The 19,088-nt window shown below is 42.1% G+C and overlaps 1 protein-coding gene across 1 annotated transcript; it reads left to right on the top strand.

Annotated features, from left to right (window-relative positions):
• Window positions 1–1,742: 1,742 nt before the first annotated feature.
• On the top strand, window positions 1,743–17,794 carry MMP9 (matrix metallopeptidase 9). The gene is made up of 13 exons (XM_083147887.1): window positions 1,743–2,022; window positions 2,289–2,521; window positions 4,829–4,977; window positions 5,191–5,319; window positions 6,587–6,760; window positions 7,994–8,167; window positions 8,366–8,539; window positions 10,369–10,524; window positions 11,447–11,651; window positions 13,233–13,366; window positions 14,224–14,374; window positions 15,321–15,424; window positions 17,265–17,794. Exons 1-13 carry the CDS (start codon window positions 1,870–1,872, stop codon window positions 17,372–17,374), a joined length of 2,046 nt encoding a protein of 681 aa, XP_083004013.1. The 5' UTR covers window positions 1,743–1,869; the 3' UTR covers window positions 17,375–17,794.
• The last annotated feature ends 1,294 nt before the right edge of the window (window positions 17,795–19,088 follow it).

The raw sequence follows: 19,088 nt of genomic DNA, 5'->3' as shown, positions 1-19,088 counted from the left end.
AATACAAATACATTCATTGCAATATGCTACATAAAGAAAGTCATGTCTGTTTGGCTGCTCTCAGAAATATACTTTAGTAAACAGAGAAAAATAAAGTTATCCCCAACTAGACCAATCTGTAAGAACATAGCCATACATAGCCATGCATGGCCATATACCATACTTGCCTACTTTTCAAAACTAGTTTTAGGGAGACTATAGTTGGTAGCAGAATTTTTCACAACACCCCATTGAGGGGGCGTGTCATTCTCCACCCAAAGGGCGTGTCTAGTTCCATATACGAAGAGATTGTGAAAAGAGATTGTGAACATGGCACCTAAAAGCATGGGTGTGTACTGCTACATCAGAGAGGAATATTTTCAATGACATATCCAAATGTAGATGACCCCCAAAGCAGTTAGTAAGAGATACTATACTTGGTTAAGTGCTGGGAAATGGTGCTGATGATTCAATGTAAATGTATCTATCTCTCATTCCTTTTTTTCCCTAAAAATTTAACAGCGTAATGTGGGCTTGGTGAAATGAGGAAGATTGGTAGACTAATGAGGGAGAGAGGGAGATTGCTGCTATTTCAGGGAGTCTCCTGCAAAATGCAGGAGGGTAGGCAACTATGCCATATACTATTTGGTTGTGTAATGGTTAACAATAATTTGTGTAAGCTCATGTCTCCATCCTGCTTAGAGAGGGACCTTCCAAAGTATCTTCACTTGTCTCTTACTTGCTTCCATCCAGCCTTATTTCTTCAAGAATGTGATTCCTTTTGCAGTTTCCCCTGTAGTGTAACACTAACAACAATATACATCCGCTATCCCTACTGCTATCTTATATTGCTGATATACATTAAATCTATGCTCCACTGGGGCGTAATGGGAGAATAAAATAGTGTGCCCGAAGCTTGGCGAGCCATGTGAGGGGACATGGTGCTGCGTTTCAGTGTCCAGGTGGATTTCGCAGCCTTGCAAGTCCACCAAGGGCCGCCCGCATGGCTGCCTCCCAACCCCAAACCCCGCAGGCATGTGAATGCATGATTTGCATAATCATCCATTAGCAGCCTTGGGTGCGGGTGAGAAATCATTTGATGGTCGGCGAACATCGAATGGTTTCTTCAGCGCTCACAGAACTGAGACACCTCTATGGTGTCTCAGACCTGCGGGTGTTCTGTGCGAGGACAGAATGGGCAGCTGACATCCGCTGACATCAGCTGCCCGCCCCCGCGTCACCTGGAAATTTATATGGGAACACCCAGCATTCTCATGAAAACACCCATGAAACGTCGGGCATTCCTTTATGAAAATTGCCCAGCCCACCGCCCCTCCACGCCCCCCGTCCGGACGTCTGTGTGCAAGCACTGTACATGGGAGCGTGCGGGGGACCGATTGAATCTGAATAAACCCCCTGATCTGGTAAATTACAATTTGCCCTCTTTCCTTGAGGTTTGGGTGTTTTTAGACAATTTTTTAAGTCGAGTGAGATTTCCTTGTTCTGCGAATCCGTATTTAACTAGGAATCTGTGTCCCTTACATGTAAATGATGACGCTGATACAGTATCTGCATGTATGTGTGCTGAAACTAGTCTGTACTGCTTCTGTATGCTTAGATTGCTTGTATGTTCTGTTACACGGCAGGATGTGACTCCATTCTATTCAACAATGATGAAATGTCTGTTTTTATTTTTAATCTGTGTGACACACTCATAGACAGTCCTACTTCCCCCGGGTTCTGTTGTGCGTGTGTGATACACTGCTCCCCCCTCCCCTCACTCCATGTGTTACAATCCTGTGGTCTGAGGTTAGGTGATTCAGCATGTAAGGTATATATATTGGAGGTAAGCAGCAGAGAGACAAATAGGAGACAAGGAAGGGAACACAGATGGGTGTCACCATGAGAATGCTGGCAGTCCTGCTTGTGCTGGGCACCTTCTGCTTGGGTAGTCAGTCTGCTCCAGCACCCCAAAAGAAGCCTCTGTCTATTATATTCCCTGGGGAAATCCGAAGCAACATAAGTGACCTGGAGACAGCTGAGGTGAGATTTATACAGTGCTTCTTGTCAAACCTTATAGTCAGTTTTCATTCCTATTGTGAATTCGGATTTCACAGTTGTGCACTAAAGAAACTTAAATGTTTATATATATATATATATATATATATATATATATATATATACACCATCCTTTCTACAGTTGCCCAATTTTTCAAGACACAAGATACTGTGTATCCATTGGTCTAGATCACTCAATGCTTACCAGAGCACCAACTTTCCTGTGTAACAAATCCTTCTTTCCCTCACAGAAATACCTTCTACGATTTGGGTACATGGCCCTGGAACATGGAGAACATAAGCATGTCTCCTTGCAGAAGTCATTGACTAAGATGCAGCAGAAGTTGGGGCTTCCAGAAACAGGGGATCTAGATGCAGAGACAATGAAGGCCATTAATAGCCCCCGCTGTGGGGTTCCCGATATAGGCAATTTTCAGACATTTGAGGGAGATTTAAAGTGGGATCACAATGACATTACATACCGGTAAGTGATTTTAGGTTGGGTGCAGGACTATCTACACTGAATAAATGTAACACAGGCAGATACAAGTGGATGTAGTCCACCGCTAGAGGTGTAGGGGCAGAGGTGCTAAGCCTTGGGGAGAGAGACAAAGAGGAGAGATATAAAGAACAAACCAACCAATCACCATGTGGTTTATGCAGATATTTGTGTATATCAAAAAACCCAATTGTGAGACCAGTGGCCAAATGTAAAATCCTCAGTTCGGCGGCCAAGCTCGGAGGTTTTCTAAAGTGGCAATTATTTACAAGGCATTGATTTGCCCTGTAATTGACTGCCCCTTTTGAAGAAAACCTCCAAATTCGACCGGCATTTCACATGGTCACAAACTCTGAGGTTATTACATTTCGCCACATATCTTAAAATGCAGTGGCTCATTTACTCATGTACAGTAAGATTAAATCTGTCCCGGATTCTCCTTTTTTATAGAAAACTTTTTATTTCTAATTCATCTTAATAGTAAATCTATCATGAATTGTAAGTTCAGGACAAATGAATGTGACAGAAGTATTTTATCTGAATTGTGCCTACCCATTATGTTAGTTCAATCCGTTGCAGGACTGTCAATAGGCAATTCTTTCTCAGACTGATCATAACACAGTAGTCTATGTTTGTACAGTAGGGACTGATTGCAGTGTGTCCATGACTAGTGTTCATTCTAGCACCGTGCACCCTTAAATCCTCTGCAGTTTCTACTTACTGCCTGGGGTGTTGCTGTCTCCTTTGGTGCTTCGAGCACAGTCTGGTCTGCATTGAGATAGAGACCAGACTGTGCTAGAATTACCGCGGCATACAGGGACGCTTCAGGCAGGAAAGAGGAACTGCATGGAAGACCAACCACTATCATAACTGTGGCACCTTCTTTGTTCTAAGCATTCTGAGAGACCGATGGAAATCAGAGAGGCACAATTTAATAATCATCTGTTCAGAAGCACAACCACTTCTGGACAATATCAGTTCAAATTTACCACACAGATTCTGAAAAAGTCCCGTCTCTGTGGAGGGCTAGAAGCAAGGTGATAGCGGTACTAGGTTCCAACTTTGCAAACGTACTCCAGTAAAAAAAATGTTAAGGAGTAGCTCATACTATAGGCTAATGCTATCAGTAGCTCCAGAATGCAAAGTCAATTTGTCAGTTTGGTAAATTTACATTTTACAGCTCCTATAGAAACCTAAGTGGGCTGATTTTGCAGTCAGAACTAAAGAGACCAAGGCGGATATTGGATATATCGCCGACAATCCTTCCTCGTTGCATTCAAAAGATATTCAGCTATTGTGGGGATTAGTTTTTAGGGGATTTCCTGCAAAATATTGTTGGTGATTATAAGGTATATTCAATGCTTTCTACGAGCCATGACAGCGAGCAGGGCTGCCTGCACAGTATTCAACTGACCCCCTGCACACGCCGTTTCCCCCCTCGCTAGGTTTTTGGAGCGAGGGAGAAACAGCATAAGCAGCCACTAAAATAGCGAGGCTCGCGGCTAAATGCAGGGGGTTCCCTGCATTAGCCTTAAGCCTTGCTGTTTGGGGGAACCCTCGCTGTCCTCTGACAGCAAGGATTCCCCCCCACGTTGAATAGGGTGAGCGGCCGGCGTGGGGATTAAACCAAGAGGATCGCTTGTTTACGCCGATCCTCGCCGTTTAACCCCCTCGCTGGCCGCATTGAATACACCTTAATGTGTCCATATCTCTTTTGCTGTATAAACGAGGCACAAATTGCCATTGCGATCACCTCAGAACTAAAGAAGTGAAGTCCCTTCAAAGTGTGCAAGGGGTGTACTTTATTGTAGACAGCAATATATTATCTGCTTTCAATTACTATAGCACTGTGGACCTGATTACTAGTGTTATGGTATTATACAGCTGCATGGAAACTGCTGTGCAATTAACTCATATGCTAAAGCAGAAGGACACTGCACCTGCCTGCTTCCATGATCCAGTGCTGCATCATAGGAGGTAACTTTGTATCACTCTACGGAGCCTTCGGTCCACTAGGTAGCTTTCAGCTTACTCGGGGGGTTGGGTCAAATATACAGCTGAGAAAGGTAAACCTCCGTCAGCAGATACAGACATGCTCCATTTTGTTAAATATACCCGGTTGCTAACTCTTGCCTCCCCTTAACACCCTCAGCCTGTAAGTCAGAGGGCACTATGTGTAAGGATGCAGGAACCATTCTGTACAGGCTCAGTTCCCCTACTATCAGACTCGTACAAATCTGAATCAGGCCCTTTGATTACTGCATTACTTTAAATTCCTTATCTCACATGCAGGATCCTCAATTACTCCCCTGATCTTGACGCTGATGTGACAGCTGATGCCTTCGCTCGTGCCTTTAAGGTTTGGAGTGATGTAACACCACTCACCTTTACACGAATCTACAATGAGGAAGCTGACATTGAAATCCTTTTCGGACCAGAGAGTGAGTAAATCCATCCTCATTTAAGTTGACATATAAATATATAGTTTAAATGAGCGCTATCAAATAACACGAATATATGAAATCAGGTAGAAGTGAGTTTTCCATAATGCTGATCTTTTGCTGTCTGGGCCCCAGGTTGTAGCAATTATATGGTAAAATAGAATATTCCCACTTAATACAGAGATGAATTTATGCAGTACATTTCTTCTACAGACCATGGAGATCCATACCCATTTGATGGGAAGGATGGACTTTTGGCGCACGCATACCCACCTGGTGCTGGTGTGCAAGGAGACGCTCACTTTGATGAGGATGAGTTTTGGACTCTTGGGACTGGAGTGGGTAAGAACAAAGTCTGTAAAAATATATAATAAAAGAATGAGTGAGGTTCATGAAAAAGATGTTAAAAAAAGTAAAAGAAACACCAAGATCAAAATTTTTATTTTTGATCTATTGTGTGTCAGCAGTTTCTGAAAATAAGGGAGGGAAATCAGACCTGCTTGGTCGGCTCCGAATTCTCTCCCCTGGCCGATGGTCGGGGTTTTATACACTCGCTGGGGCGTTCACAACATGATGGGCAGGCAGGGGGCGAATGCAAGGGACCACTCATTGATTTATGGGTGTGCGAACACAAAACGCAGGCCTGCCATAGAAATGATGGGCATACCTCTGCGAGCATAAGCTTGCCCATGCATCCTCGGGGTGGGCGTCTGCAAAATGATCAGTATTGCTGTTTTGGAGTGCTATGCGTGTGTTTATATGGGCCGTGTCCGCACAGAGTTGTATATTATGCGTGTGTTTATATGGGTGTACTCTGGCTTCATGCCGACATCCCAAAGTCCTACTGATCAGATAATTAGCTTCTGATAAAAAGTAGCCCTAGTGTGGATATGCGTAAGAGGAAATATGAGGGTTATTTACATCCTGAAGGATCTGTGATATCTTGTAGTACCGATTCTGGGTACTTTGCACATGTACAAGACACATTCTGCACATGTGCAGGTCCTGTAACAATGGGTGGTGATCAACATCAGACTGTAAGTGACTGACCGTATGATGCCATCTTGGGGCAGGGAGGCAGAGGTGAAGGCAAAGGCGTAACTACCATAGGTGCAAGGGGTTCAGCTGCCAGAGCTCAAGGGGGCCCATCTTTACAGTCTAACTTATATGTGCTATTCATTACCATCAGTTACTAAATAGTTTTGCTATGGGGCCTACGAATGTCTAGTTACGCCCCTGGGTGAAGGCCTCCGTTTCTCCAAATGGAGGCATGTCGCTTCCATTTAGGAGGGGGTGGGGGAGAGGCCAGAGATCTCTGTGGTAGCATGGATTTTTCCTGGCCTCTGCTGCAAGGAAGCAGCAGTGATAGTAACTGCAACCACAAGCCCCATAGATTGAAAGCTGAATAGGACAGGGAATGATGGTTATGACTAATTATTCTCCAAGTGATCCCTAAAAACTGTTTACAACCTGCTCAGATTACTAACTGGAAACAGTTATAATTCTTTTATTAAAAAATAAAATATACATTTGACCTAAAAAACAAAATAGACACTGAGACACTTGTCATTGTACCCCATACAGTAATTTCTGATTCTTCTATTTCCAGTGGTGACAACGAGGTTTGGTAACGCAGATGGAGCTACCTGTCATTTCCCATTCACATTTAATGGACAGTCATACTCCTCTTGTACAAGTGAGGGGCGATCTGATGGGCATATTTGGTGCAGCACAACCGCCAACTTTGATGAGGACAAAAAATATGGCTTCTGTCCTAGCGAGTGTGAGTATTTTACAATTATGCACACTTCAAATATGCATACATAACAAATATGCCACCGTTTACATATATATATTGTAACAAGATGCATGTTAATATTAACTTATGGTGAATTTCACTGGTTAAAGCAGGAGTGTACTTACAGTAGCTGTTTGCTGCGGGTGGCAGCAAATGAAATGTTACCTTTGTCATCTTTTATGTAAACTGTTATAACATTTGTATCAAAGTTGTATTAACTGTTAACTATTATCATTTGTATGCATTAATAAATCTGATAAACAGCTAAACACAATCAATGTATACTTCTGCATCTGGAATATTGGCAATTATTAATGAGATGCTGTCATTTTGATGTGCTCAACAAAACCTGCTGCCTTAGATAGCAGCCTAGAGCCCGCCCAAACTCTAACCCAAACAGTTTGATGCAGCCTCACATGCGATACCATGGCTACTGCCCACCAGGAAGCCACTGGGGTTCCCAGGCGGCAAAATCAATCCTTTTGCATACGATATATCATATGTGGTGCCATTGATTGACAAATTATCTGACAAATCCTTGTGCCAGCCATTGCAATCTCCATATCCAATCATCAGTTGCACCCGGGACCGCGCATCACATTGGATCCGGAAGTAAAACACATAAGATATGGCACTTTTTACACATTAATTAAGCTTTAGGGGCTTATATACCCTAAAGCTTAAGTAATGTCTGAAGGCATTTGCACAGTCCATTGTTGGAATGTTTGCAGTCCTGAGTGTTTCTGTGAAACCATACTGCACCCAGGGAAAACAAAATATATAGTCACCCTGCTGCTGCAGGAGGTAGGATAGCTTTTAATGTGGTATAGACTGTTCCCTAGATATAATATTATGTGTTTTGTAAATGTACTGCATATACAGTATGTAATTTATAGAAATGTATATACTAACATTGCTGAAATGTACTTGTATATATTGATGATTTCTAGAAATCGGAAATATATAAAAATAAAACTAGAAATGTGCGGGTTCAGTTTTACTCAGTTCTAAAATTGGTTTTGAGAACAAGTAAAACCGAACCCGCACATCCAATAAAAACAGGTTGCAGTTTTCAGATGAAAGCTAATTGCTAATTGGTCTCTTTGATTTTATTGCATATTTCATCTCTCTAAATGACGGTTGCATGATGAACTTATTCATAGTGTAATATTTACTACAAATACATCATCTTGGTTGTGTACATTACTCTTTCTGCAGTGCTATACACCTTTGATGGGAACAGTGATGGCCAACCATGTGTGTTTCCTTTTATTTTTGATGGAAAGTCATATTCTTCATGTACCACGGAGGGACGTTCAGATAATTATCGCTGGTGTGGTACCACCGCTAATTATGACACAGATAGGAAATATGGTTTCTGTCCCAACAGAGGTAAGTGGTTTTGTGGTACTAGGGCTCCTCAAGTAATTGTGGTAACAATAAAGCATTTGGGAACTTGCAGCAGATGTAGATTGGTGTTTGGCACAGGGCACGTGATAAAATAGATCATATAATGTATATTGCATCCGGTCCCCTACAAGTCTGTATACTAGTAGTTATGCAGCACTGAATATCTCAATTATCTTACAGACACTGCTGTGGTTGGTGGAAACTCCCAAGGAGACCCATGTGTCTTTCCTTTTACATTCTTGAGCAAAACATATGATAGATGCACAAGCGATGGCCGAGATGACAGGAAGCTGTGGTGTGCCACTACCTCCAGCTATGACCAGGACAGGAAATGGGGATTCTGTGCAGACCAAGGTATATACACAAATTACTTACTTGTTTTTAGTCATGTTATCCCCACATATTGTAACAATACGGAAGATGGAATATAGGCTTCATCTGCAGCTCCTGAAAGTCTGGTGAGTAATTTAAATTGCTCAATCAATTTAATAGTCCTTTAAAAGTGCAAGGGGGGTGTTATTCTAGAAAAGAAACAAGAAAAGCATCCCCCAGCACAATACAACGGATCAGTAATGAGATTTGAATAGTAAATAACAATAGAAATAAAGAGATCTCAGTTGCATATATTTACAAAGATATAAATGAGCCACCAGGCCCCATCAAGACATCTCTGTTTCTGACAGTCCCTAACACTATGTAATCATGACACCCACTCTGGGTCATAGAATTGCATATTGTTATGATAATAGCACATATGCAAACATATAGAAATTGCAAGATAACTTACTTCAGGGCTTGCCAGGATCTTCCAAATGGCACTACAAAGACCACATGTATTGCAAATGCTGGTCCCATCCATGCCTCTCAGAACAGTGATTTCAAATGGTGGCTGCTCAATCAATTTAATAGTCCTTAACAGGTGCATTAGATGGGAAGGGTTATTCTAGACAAGAAAATGTGAAAACTATTCCCCCCGGGAATCCAGGTAAAGTTGGTGCAACAGACATAGGAGGGTATTCAATCACCAGCAGCCATCTCCCGACAGGGGAGATGGCTGCGGGGCCCTATTCAATGCTGTCTTCCCCAAGACAGCATTGAACAGGGTATCTCGGCAGAATGAGCCCGACTTCACAAGCAGTCGGGCTTGTTCTGCCGAGAACGTCCGGTAAGTGACAAGCTCCTCGCTGCAGGTCGCCTCTTCCCGGCTGCAGCTCGTGGCCATGCCCCCTTCTCGTCCCGCTGCAGGCGGGACAATGAATCCCACCTGCTTTTTCTCGGTTGAGCAAACCGAGAACAGGACAGGGTCATGGCTGTCGGGCCAGCTCGACAGCCGTGGCCCATGATTAAATACCCCCCATTGGGGCAGATGTATTAAGCTTTAACAAGAGATAAATCCAAGGGTGATAAGGAGAGATAAACGTCCAGCCAATCACCTGCTAACTGCCATGTTACAGGCTGTGTTTGAAAAAAAGTCAGCAAGGAGCTGATTGGCTGGACGGTTATCTCTCCTTATCAACCATTGGATTTATCTCTTGTTAAGGATTAATACATCTGCCCCATAGTGCCAAATGTAGTAAGCCTGGCGAAGAGATAAACTGGAGATAAAGTGGAAGGAGATAACGCACCAGCCAATCAGCTGTGTTTGAAATATGACTGTTGGGAGTTGATTGGCTGGTACGTTATCTCTTACTACTTTATCTCCACTTTATCCCTTCGCCAGGCTTAATACATCTGCCCCATTTTTTGCTAATCACAGCCAAATTGAAGCCAGCCACTGCCAGTGCACTCACACTTGGGCACCCAGACCCTAGGTAAGAATCCCTCAATAATGGGTAGACAGTTAGTACCTATGATATAATATTCATTCTGGTCCATTTGTTCTGAACCCTCTAAAGCAGGCATGTCCAACGTTGGCCCTCCAGATGTTTTGAAACTACACATCCCAGCATACTTTGCAATAGTTTTAGCATTCTCTAATAGTAAAACTGTGGCAAAGCATGCTGGGATGTGTAGTTTCACAACATCTGGAGGGCCAACATTGGACATGCCTGCTCTAAAGTAAGGCGCTCTCTCTGCATTATGCTACAACAATTTGAGACACAATGGTTTGTGTTTGTCTAACTTGCGTGTAAGGCCCTTCCCTGTAACATGTTCTAGAGCTCACAATGATTCTTTTCTCCCAGGTTACAGTTTGTTCCTGGTGGCAGCGCATGAATTTGGTCATGCACTAGGCCTAGAGCACAGCACCGTGCAAGATGCCCTGATGTTCCCCATGTATAAGTATGTGAGTGACTTCCAGCTTCACCCTGACGATGTAAGCGGGATACAGTATTTATATGGTAAGGAAATAAATGCTTATTCCAGCATGTACTGAATGCCTGTGAACTACTGTATTACTTGTGTTTTACAATTGTTTATTCTGGTTTACAGTGATTTGACATAAATCGGTTTATGGTAATTAAAAGCAGACAGTTCTGCTTTACTTCTCATACATAAAACATATTTGCTGCCAATTGTGCTGTTGCTTGGCAACCTGTAAATGTGGATTGGTTGTGAAGGGACACAACATGGACACATTCCTGAAGAGATGAGAGGTAGAGGAAATAGGGTTATCACTGGAAGACCTTTGGCTACACATATCACACATACACACACACACACACACATATGTGTGTGTGTGTGTGTGTGTGTGTGTAAAACAAAGGGGTACTTATGTAATATCTAGGCTCCCGTTTTTCTTTTGAGACCGCGTCCCCTCGCGGGGCTCGCTGCGCTCGCCACGCTTCGGGCACGTTGACTCGCTGCGCTCGCCACACTATATAAAATCAACTCCATGCGTAGTTGGATAGTAGGGGTATGAAAAAATGGGGTGCATTTAACATGGGAGCCCAGATAATACATAAGTACCAACAAAGGTCTTACGGGTAGACAAATATTATTACAAGCTTTTTCGATACATTAAATATAGTCATTTTACAATTAACTAAATTAAGCAAATATTACAAGTAATAGGATATTGGTAAATATGTATAGATTAAATTGACATTGTGATAATTGCATTTGCTAATGGCACTTTGATGAATGCAATGATTAACAACAACAATAAAAAAAGATTAAAGAGTCAATATGCCCTATGCTGTCAACATCTATACAGCTATGATCTATTAGAAAGCAGTAGAGCAATTCATAATGATTAATGACTACACATTTTGGTAGTACAAGAGACGGAACTGCATGATTAACCGGTGTCTACATTTTCAGGGCCTAGATCTGGACCAAAGCCCACTCCACCAAATCCCACCAAGAAGCCAAACCCAACTACCCCTTCAACTAGGACCACTACCACCACCACTACCAGTGTGATTCCATCTGAATCTCCAGTGGACCCTTCCCAAAATGCCTGCAGAATAAAGATATTTGATTCTATCGCAGAACTACAGGGGGAACTTCATTTCTTTAAGGATGGGTAAGAGGAATAGGCTATAGAGTGACATTTATTTAAGAAAATGTAAGCTGGTTCTCCTAGAATTTCTGTATGCATAGGTGTGAAATAGTAGGTGCAGGGGGTGCAGTTGCTACAGGGCCAGGGCCACCTCTGGGGCCTGGCCACTCCCAGTGTCATGCTGCAGGCACAGCTGATGTCAGTATCACTTCTGCCTCTGTCTCTCCTTTCTCACTGATGCTGGAAGGATACATGGCATATCTTAGCCCGGCGCCTCCCTGCATCAGTGAGGATGGAAAGACTGGGCCAATCAATTGCTGATAGAAGTTGTGGAAAAAGAAAAAGGGTTTGTGGAGCGCTCAAAGTTGGTGAAATAATTAAATAAAAAAAATGTTTTGATTAAAAATGAAATAATCAATTGGGTATCACATGAAAATACAATTCATTTAATTATTCATATGAAATAATAACACAATAGTTAAGAATATATAAAAATAAATGTTGCACTTAATATAGTATACTCAATGGCATATAGTTAACCACTTATTATGAAAAATAGGAAGATATAATAAAAGGACAATGGATACTTATATGAGTCCCGCTTGTTCCAAAGTTGTGCTCTCCTCCCGTTGGATATTGGTGTTCCCCAAAGTTGGAGGTGGGGTGGGGGGTGGGGGGGTGTTTGTTTGATCCGGATTGGACTGGTGTTGGGGTGTCCGTATGTCCTGCTGGAGACCTTGTTATTCAATCCACTGGTGGGCAAAGATGGAATACCTCACTTCTCGGATAGGCTCCAAAGATTAAGCAGGTGGTTACCCGAATTGTAATCCAGTTTGGGGGTTCCGGAGTTGATATAGATAAAGCGTGGGGAAACAGGAGGAGCAGCTGGTTCAAGGAGGTAGGTAAGGGTGTCCAGAGTCCAAATATGTGGTTCTGCCTGACGCGTTTCGTTGTGCTGAGACAACTTTATCAAAGGTGGGGAACACCAATATCCAACGGGAGGGGAGCACAACTTTGGAACAAGCGGGACTCATATAAGTATCCATTGTCCTTTTATTATATCTTCCTATTTTTCCTAATAAGTGGTTAACTATATGCCATTGAGTATACTATATTAAGTGCAACATTTATTTTGATATATTCTTAACTATTGTGTTATTATTTCATATGAATAATTAAATGAATTGTATTTTCATGTGATACCCAATTGATCATTTCATTTTTAATAAAAAAAATAATTTTATTTCATTATTTCACCAACTTTGAGCGCTCCACAAACCCTTTTTCTTTTTCCACATATCCTGTTGTTAGGGGACTGAACCCCCCTCTGTGTGAGCAGCCCACTCAACAGCCCACCCCATTAGCGCCTTTATTACCTGGGGTGTTTCCTTTTTCTCACTGATAGAAGTTGTGCCCACTCACGGTAGGCAGGTGTCTGTCCATGTTTATGTGTAGTGGCATGGGGGTGGGGACTTGCAATGTGATGCAATTCAGGAAGATTGGTGTCCCTGAAAAGTTTGCTATGGGGCCCCATTAGACAGAACTATGCCTCTACCTCTATGCATTTTTGTTCTTTTGGACAAAATATCCCAATTTATATTTCAGGGTGTACTGGAAATTGCCTGCCAAAGGCCCCCCGACGTCTGCCCTCAGAATCTCAGACACATGGCCTGCTCTGCCGGCCAACATTGACACTGCGTTCCAGGACCCCAAAACCAAGAAGATCTTCTTTTTCTCAGGTAGATGATCAGTATATCTAGTAGCAATGCATCAATGAGAACTTTAATGTCTACTATCAGAAAATGAATCTAGAAATCTATTAATTAATCATTACAGATTAAGGCACTTTACAATCTGTTGTAACAGATTGTAGAGTGTTGTTCTGAAACTACAAGGCCCTGCATGCCTTGCTAAGCTATGGAATGGTTTATTTCTAAAAGCCTATACAGTGGTAAATAGTATGCACCAATCTGAGCATGGTGTTGTATACACAGTACCATTGGAGCTTCTAGTTTAAATTCTTATCCAAACAAATACACAAACATAGTGGTTCCCAAACTTTGTTGAATAACTGCACCATAGTGTATCAGAATTTTGTGCACGTCCTCCCTAGGCCAAACGTTTCTCATTGAGAATTTCAGAGATGTGGTGAGGGGCAGAATTCACTCTGCCCACATATTTTATGATTGGAAGCCTCAAGCATTACATTTATCCTATTTCATTATCCAATAATAATTTGATTTGATTAGGGACCATTAACCCAGGGCTCACCTGCAGGTCCCACAAGACACCACAGGGTGCCAGGGCACACAAATTGTGAACCACTGCCCTAACATTAATATACCAGTATAATGTTGGACTGTACAATGAAACTGGTGTGCCCAGGAAAGAAAACATGTAGTCGAAGTTAACAACTACACACAGATGTTGACCGAGTCAGAACTCATAGCCCTGGTGTGAAGTAGTAATGCTAACCACTGTGCCACCATGCTGCCTCTGAGATCTATGGGTAGAAAAATAAGCTTGTACTGCTTATGAGCACAGTGTTTGAGAAAAATCCATTATATAAACCATAACAATGTGTTTCATTCTACAGGACGCAAATTTTGGCAGTACACTGGGAGCACTGTCTTGGGCCCACGTAGTCTTGAAAAGTTAGGCTTGGAAAAGAATGTGGATAAAATCTTAGGTGCTATTACACGGGATAATGGCAAGGCCCTGTTATTCAACGGTGAAAAATACTGGAGGTAAGGTAACCAGGAAAAGTGTACACAATCACAGAGAAAAAGTATAAACTCGCCATCGGGTATCCCCAGGTCCACACTTTACAAATCACACACTAAACCTTAACTTAAGCTTAATCAACTAACTTATCTAATAAAAAAGACACGGACACAAAGTGCTGGCGTTTCAAAATGAATGTCAAATTTATTTTGACAATTAACTATAACTATAAATGGTGGTGGCACTAAAGAACGGTCACTATAGGAAAGTGGGGTTTAAAGATGAATACACATACACACCATCGCTGGTGATCACTCTCGCTGGTCATCCACTCAGGCAGGTGGTGTGGCCATCCCCCGGACAGAAGCATGGCCCATGACAATCGATGTCAAGGGAGAGCGCACCCCACTATCTACACACACACAGTGATATTACAAGGATGACCGTTCTTTACCGCTGCCGAAGAAGAGAGAAAAATAGGGAAGGGTGGGTGGGGCTTTGCAGGACAGAGGAAGCTTCACATCTAGCATGTGATTTTTCTTACCCTGTCTACATCCCTCCTCCTGCTCTGATAGGCCTTGTGCCCATCCTAATTACCATATAACATGACACCTTCCAAGTGTAACCTGGAGAACCCATCAGCGGTTTATGCTCTCTCACTGCTTACTAAGCATTCGTGATTCTGTATGAAAGTCTATTAAGATACATTAATAAATCTCCACAAAGTGGCTCTATTGACCATACTCACACTTGATCACAATTTTCAGACTCTCTTTGTAAGGAATCCTAAAATGCTAATTTTTTAGGATGTTTATGTTATGCAATCTGATTGACAGAGCTAGTAATTGTAATGCTTATTATACGCATTGTTTCACTTTAGAAAAAGGTGACGTATCTTAATGTTATAAAGTGAATAGTGTTTCTTCACTTTATATGAATGCAAATGCTCATTGTGTTTCCTTATAACAGACTTGATGTGAAGTCAGAGACTGTAGATCGGGGATACCCACGGAACACAGATGAGGATTTTCCTGGAGTTCCTACTGATTCTCATGAGGTCTTTGTGTACCAAGGTAATGATGTATACAGTATTTGTACAGCAAGCATACAGTATATAGGATAAGGAGGGGAATTGCAGTCAGCACTAGGGCGACATACTGGGGTCACTTCTGTAAGGCAGATCGTATATATGCTTGGGTAGTTGTGATATTGGGCGAGATGTACTAAGCCTTGAAAAGTGATAAAATGGAGAGTGATAAACTACCAACCAATTAGCTCCTACCTGTCACAGCCTGTAACATTGCATCTGCATTACCTATTCCTATATATTCATATACACGCTAACACCAATATTATGGATGGCTATTATCAATATAATGTGCAAGTCTGATGCTGAGTTGTATGCATATTGGATGTCATTTAAAGTAAAAACCAAAAACCTGAGGGATCTTTACGTACTTAGATATATTCATCAGTAATATATGCAGAAGGTAATATCAGGCACACATAGACCCACATACACTTGCAAACAGAACCAGGTCGTAGACACAACTAAAGTTTCCCTTGATGCTTGTTTAGAAAAACACACTGGTGGACAGATGCGGCATATTTTTTGGTGTCATATTGTCAGTAATATATACTTTGTAATGGTATTTATATAGAGAACAATAAGAAAGACATTTGTAGCTGTTCTAGCAGTCATATACTAGTGCTAGCAGTCATATACCAGTGCTAGCAGTCATATACCAGTGCTAGCAGTCATATACCAGTGCTAGCAGTTATAGCCTAATGTTAGCAGTCATAGCCTAGTGTTAGCACTTATATTCTAGTGCTAGCAGTCATAGCCTAGTGCTAGCAGTCATATACCAGTGCTAGCAGTCATAGCCTAGTGCTAGCAGTCATATACTAGTGCTAGCAGTCATAGCCTAATGCTAGCAGTCATAGCCTAGTGCTAGCAGTCATAGCCTAGTGCTAGCAGTCACAGCCTAGTGCTAGCAGTCATATACTAGTGCTAGCAGACATATACTAGTGCTAGCAGTCATATACCAGTGCTAGCAGTCATATACTAGTGCTAGCAGTCATATTCCAGTGCTAGCAGTCATATACTAGTGCTAGCAGTCATATACCAGTGCTAGCAGTCATAGCCTAATGCTAGCAGTCATATACTAGTGCTAGCAGTCATATCCGAGTGGTAGAAGTCATATACTAGTGCCAGCAGTCACAGCCTAATGCTAGCATTCATACTGAAACACATACATAAGCTGAGGATTATGGCTCTGCATATGGCAGCATACAGTATACGCACTTTTTGAGTACATGTGTTTAGGCATAGAGTATGCTCATTTTGCGTACAACTCAGCATCATGACCTATGTGGTTTCTGGGTAACGTCTGATGGAATTATATGGCCCAGAGTGACAGGTGTATGCATCAGTTTTATACGGAGTAGGAGTAGCAGTAGTAATAACAGCAGCAGTTGTATTAGCAGCAGTAGGAGCAGTATGTCATTGCAATGCATCCGTATGTACAAGTCTAGTCCATGTCCTTCATATTTTATTAGCAGTAGAGACCTACCGTTAATGGTCTTTTTGTAGCTGATTATTAAGAGCTATGAGGGAAAGCTGCACTGGCTCTCCCCTGCCCTGACCCCAGCCTGGAGCACAAACGTGACATGCTCAATGCTGAAATCCCATTTATGTATTAGGTTACATACTGTATGATTCCGTGAGAAGAATGAAATCACCTTCTCGGGAACCGAACAAAATGTTTGCTGGACACATATCATACTGTGCCATTGTTATTTCTGTTACCTTAGGATTTATGAAATAATACCATATTTTAAACCAGTTTCAGAGTCAGTCCTGGCTTGTAAAGCATATAATGATGTATGTTTTCACATATTTCCCTCCCGCAGGTAAATACTACTTCCTCCAGGACCACTTCTTCTGGCGTATGACGTGGCGCAAGCAAGTGGAAAAAGTTGGATATGTGAAATATGACCTACTGCGCTGCCCAGAGAATTAAAGATACCAGGAAGATGTGAACTGAAGAGAGAACAGAGGGGGTGGGGGTCTGAGGGGAAAAAGACAAACAAATGGTCCAATTTGCTGAAGCAGGAAAGTGGAGAAGGGGGAGTCTATGTTTGTATATGTGAATCTTAAATCCTGCCCCATGTCACCCTTATATAAGAGATCTGTAAATGCCCAGGCAATGTAAACATGGTCTGTGTTTTAAGCCCCCCCATCCCAGGGCAGTGTGTGTGCTTGTGTGTGTGTGTGTGTGTGTGTGTGTGTGTGTGTGGTGCATGCCTGCCTGGCGCAGGCTTTCAGAGAGCGGTGTGACAGAGATGATATGTTGTGGCTGTAGTGAAATGAGACAAGGTGACCTTTCAGAGATTTCTATAATATATTGTTTTCTTTTCTAATAAATACTGTTTCTTCTCGACTTGTGTAGTTGTGTTTTATTTATACCTAAAATTGTCCCATTGGGAAGGTAGAAGAAGGATACAAGGAATTATTGTAGAATGTACTATATAGAATGTACATCTAGTCTGTTCCATTGCTTGTTCCACATGCATTACTGTAAAAGCAGAAGGTAGCTGAAAGTCAAATAATAAGACTTAAGGCCAAAGCCATTGCCAAAACTCTTGAACAGACATCTGCTGGAATAGTGAGCGCTTTCAACCTATCTTTTGATTTGTCCTCTAAATGTTTATGTAGCATACAGTACGTACTGCACAAAGCCTATATAAGCTTTTAGATTTCATATCCACCTAATAATATGTCTCCATACAGGTTACAATGATGTGTAGAAGTGTTAAAGCCCAATAGCATCACAGTACATAAATATTCCATAGATACCAGGAACATCCCCTTAATGCAGGAAAGGAGGGTAAGGCAATTTGTGTGTACTGCCAGTATTTACGCATATATGCGATTACCGGATGACTGCACATGCGCCAAAGTGCTTCAGTGCAGCAACACTGCAAACCGCAGTCTCAATTGAGGGGTCGATGTTCTGTGGATTTGCTAATTATTATTATTATTACCAGTTATTTATATAGCGCATACATATTCCACAGCGGTTTACAGAGAACAGTTGAACATTCACATCAGTCCCTGCCCAGAGGAGCTTACAATTTATATTCCCTACCATATGTACACAAACACACAGACATTCTAGGGTTAATTTTGTTGGGAGCCATTTACCGTACCAATATATAGTACCAATATATATTTGGATTGTGGGAGGAAACCAGAGTAACCAAAGAACACCCATGCAAGCACATGGGGAACGTACAAACTCCACACAGTTAGGGTCATGGTGGGAATCGAACTCATGATTGCAGCGCTGTGAGGCAGTAATTCTAACCATTACACCATCTGTGCTGTGTAAGCAGCTGCCAAGATCGTGGGATGGTTCCTGTGGGCATCTCCATGTATTTCTGTGTGGATGCTTCATTTGCTTTGTTTCTCATTACTGCCTCACAGCACTGAGGTCATGGGTTAAATTCCCACAATGGCCATATATATGCGGAGTTTGTATATTCTCCCTGTGCTTGCGTGGGTTTCTTCCGGGTACTCCGGTTTTCTCCCACAATCCAAAAATATACTGGTAGGCTAAAATCATTCAAAGCCCACTTAAAGTTTTTCAATGTGAATGGGTCAGTTGGTTCCGAAGATAATATAGTCGGTTAAACGATATAGCCGGTTAAGAGGGGATGGGGGTGCAGTGCTCT

The sequence above is a fragment of the Crinia signifera genome, chromosome 6, assembly GCF_055691185.1.
Source record: "Crinia signifera chromosome 6, ASM5569118v1, whole genome shotgun sequence".
NCBI classification, from domain to species: domain Eukaryota; kingdom Metazoa; phylum Chordata; class Amphibia; order Anura; family Myobatrachidae; genus Crinia; species Crinia signifera.
The sequence above is the reverse complement of the archived record's forward strand: the minus strand, read 5'-3'. Positions and strand labels throughout refer to the sequence as shown.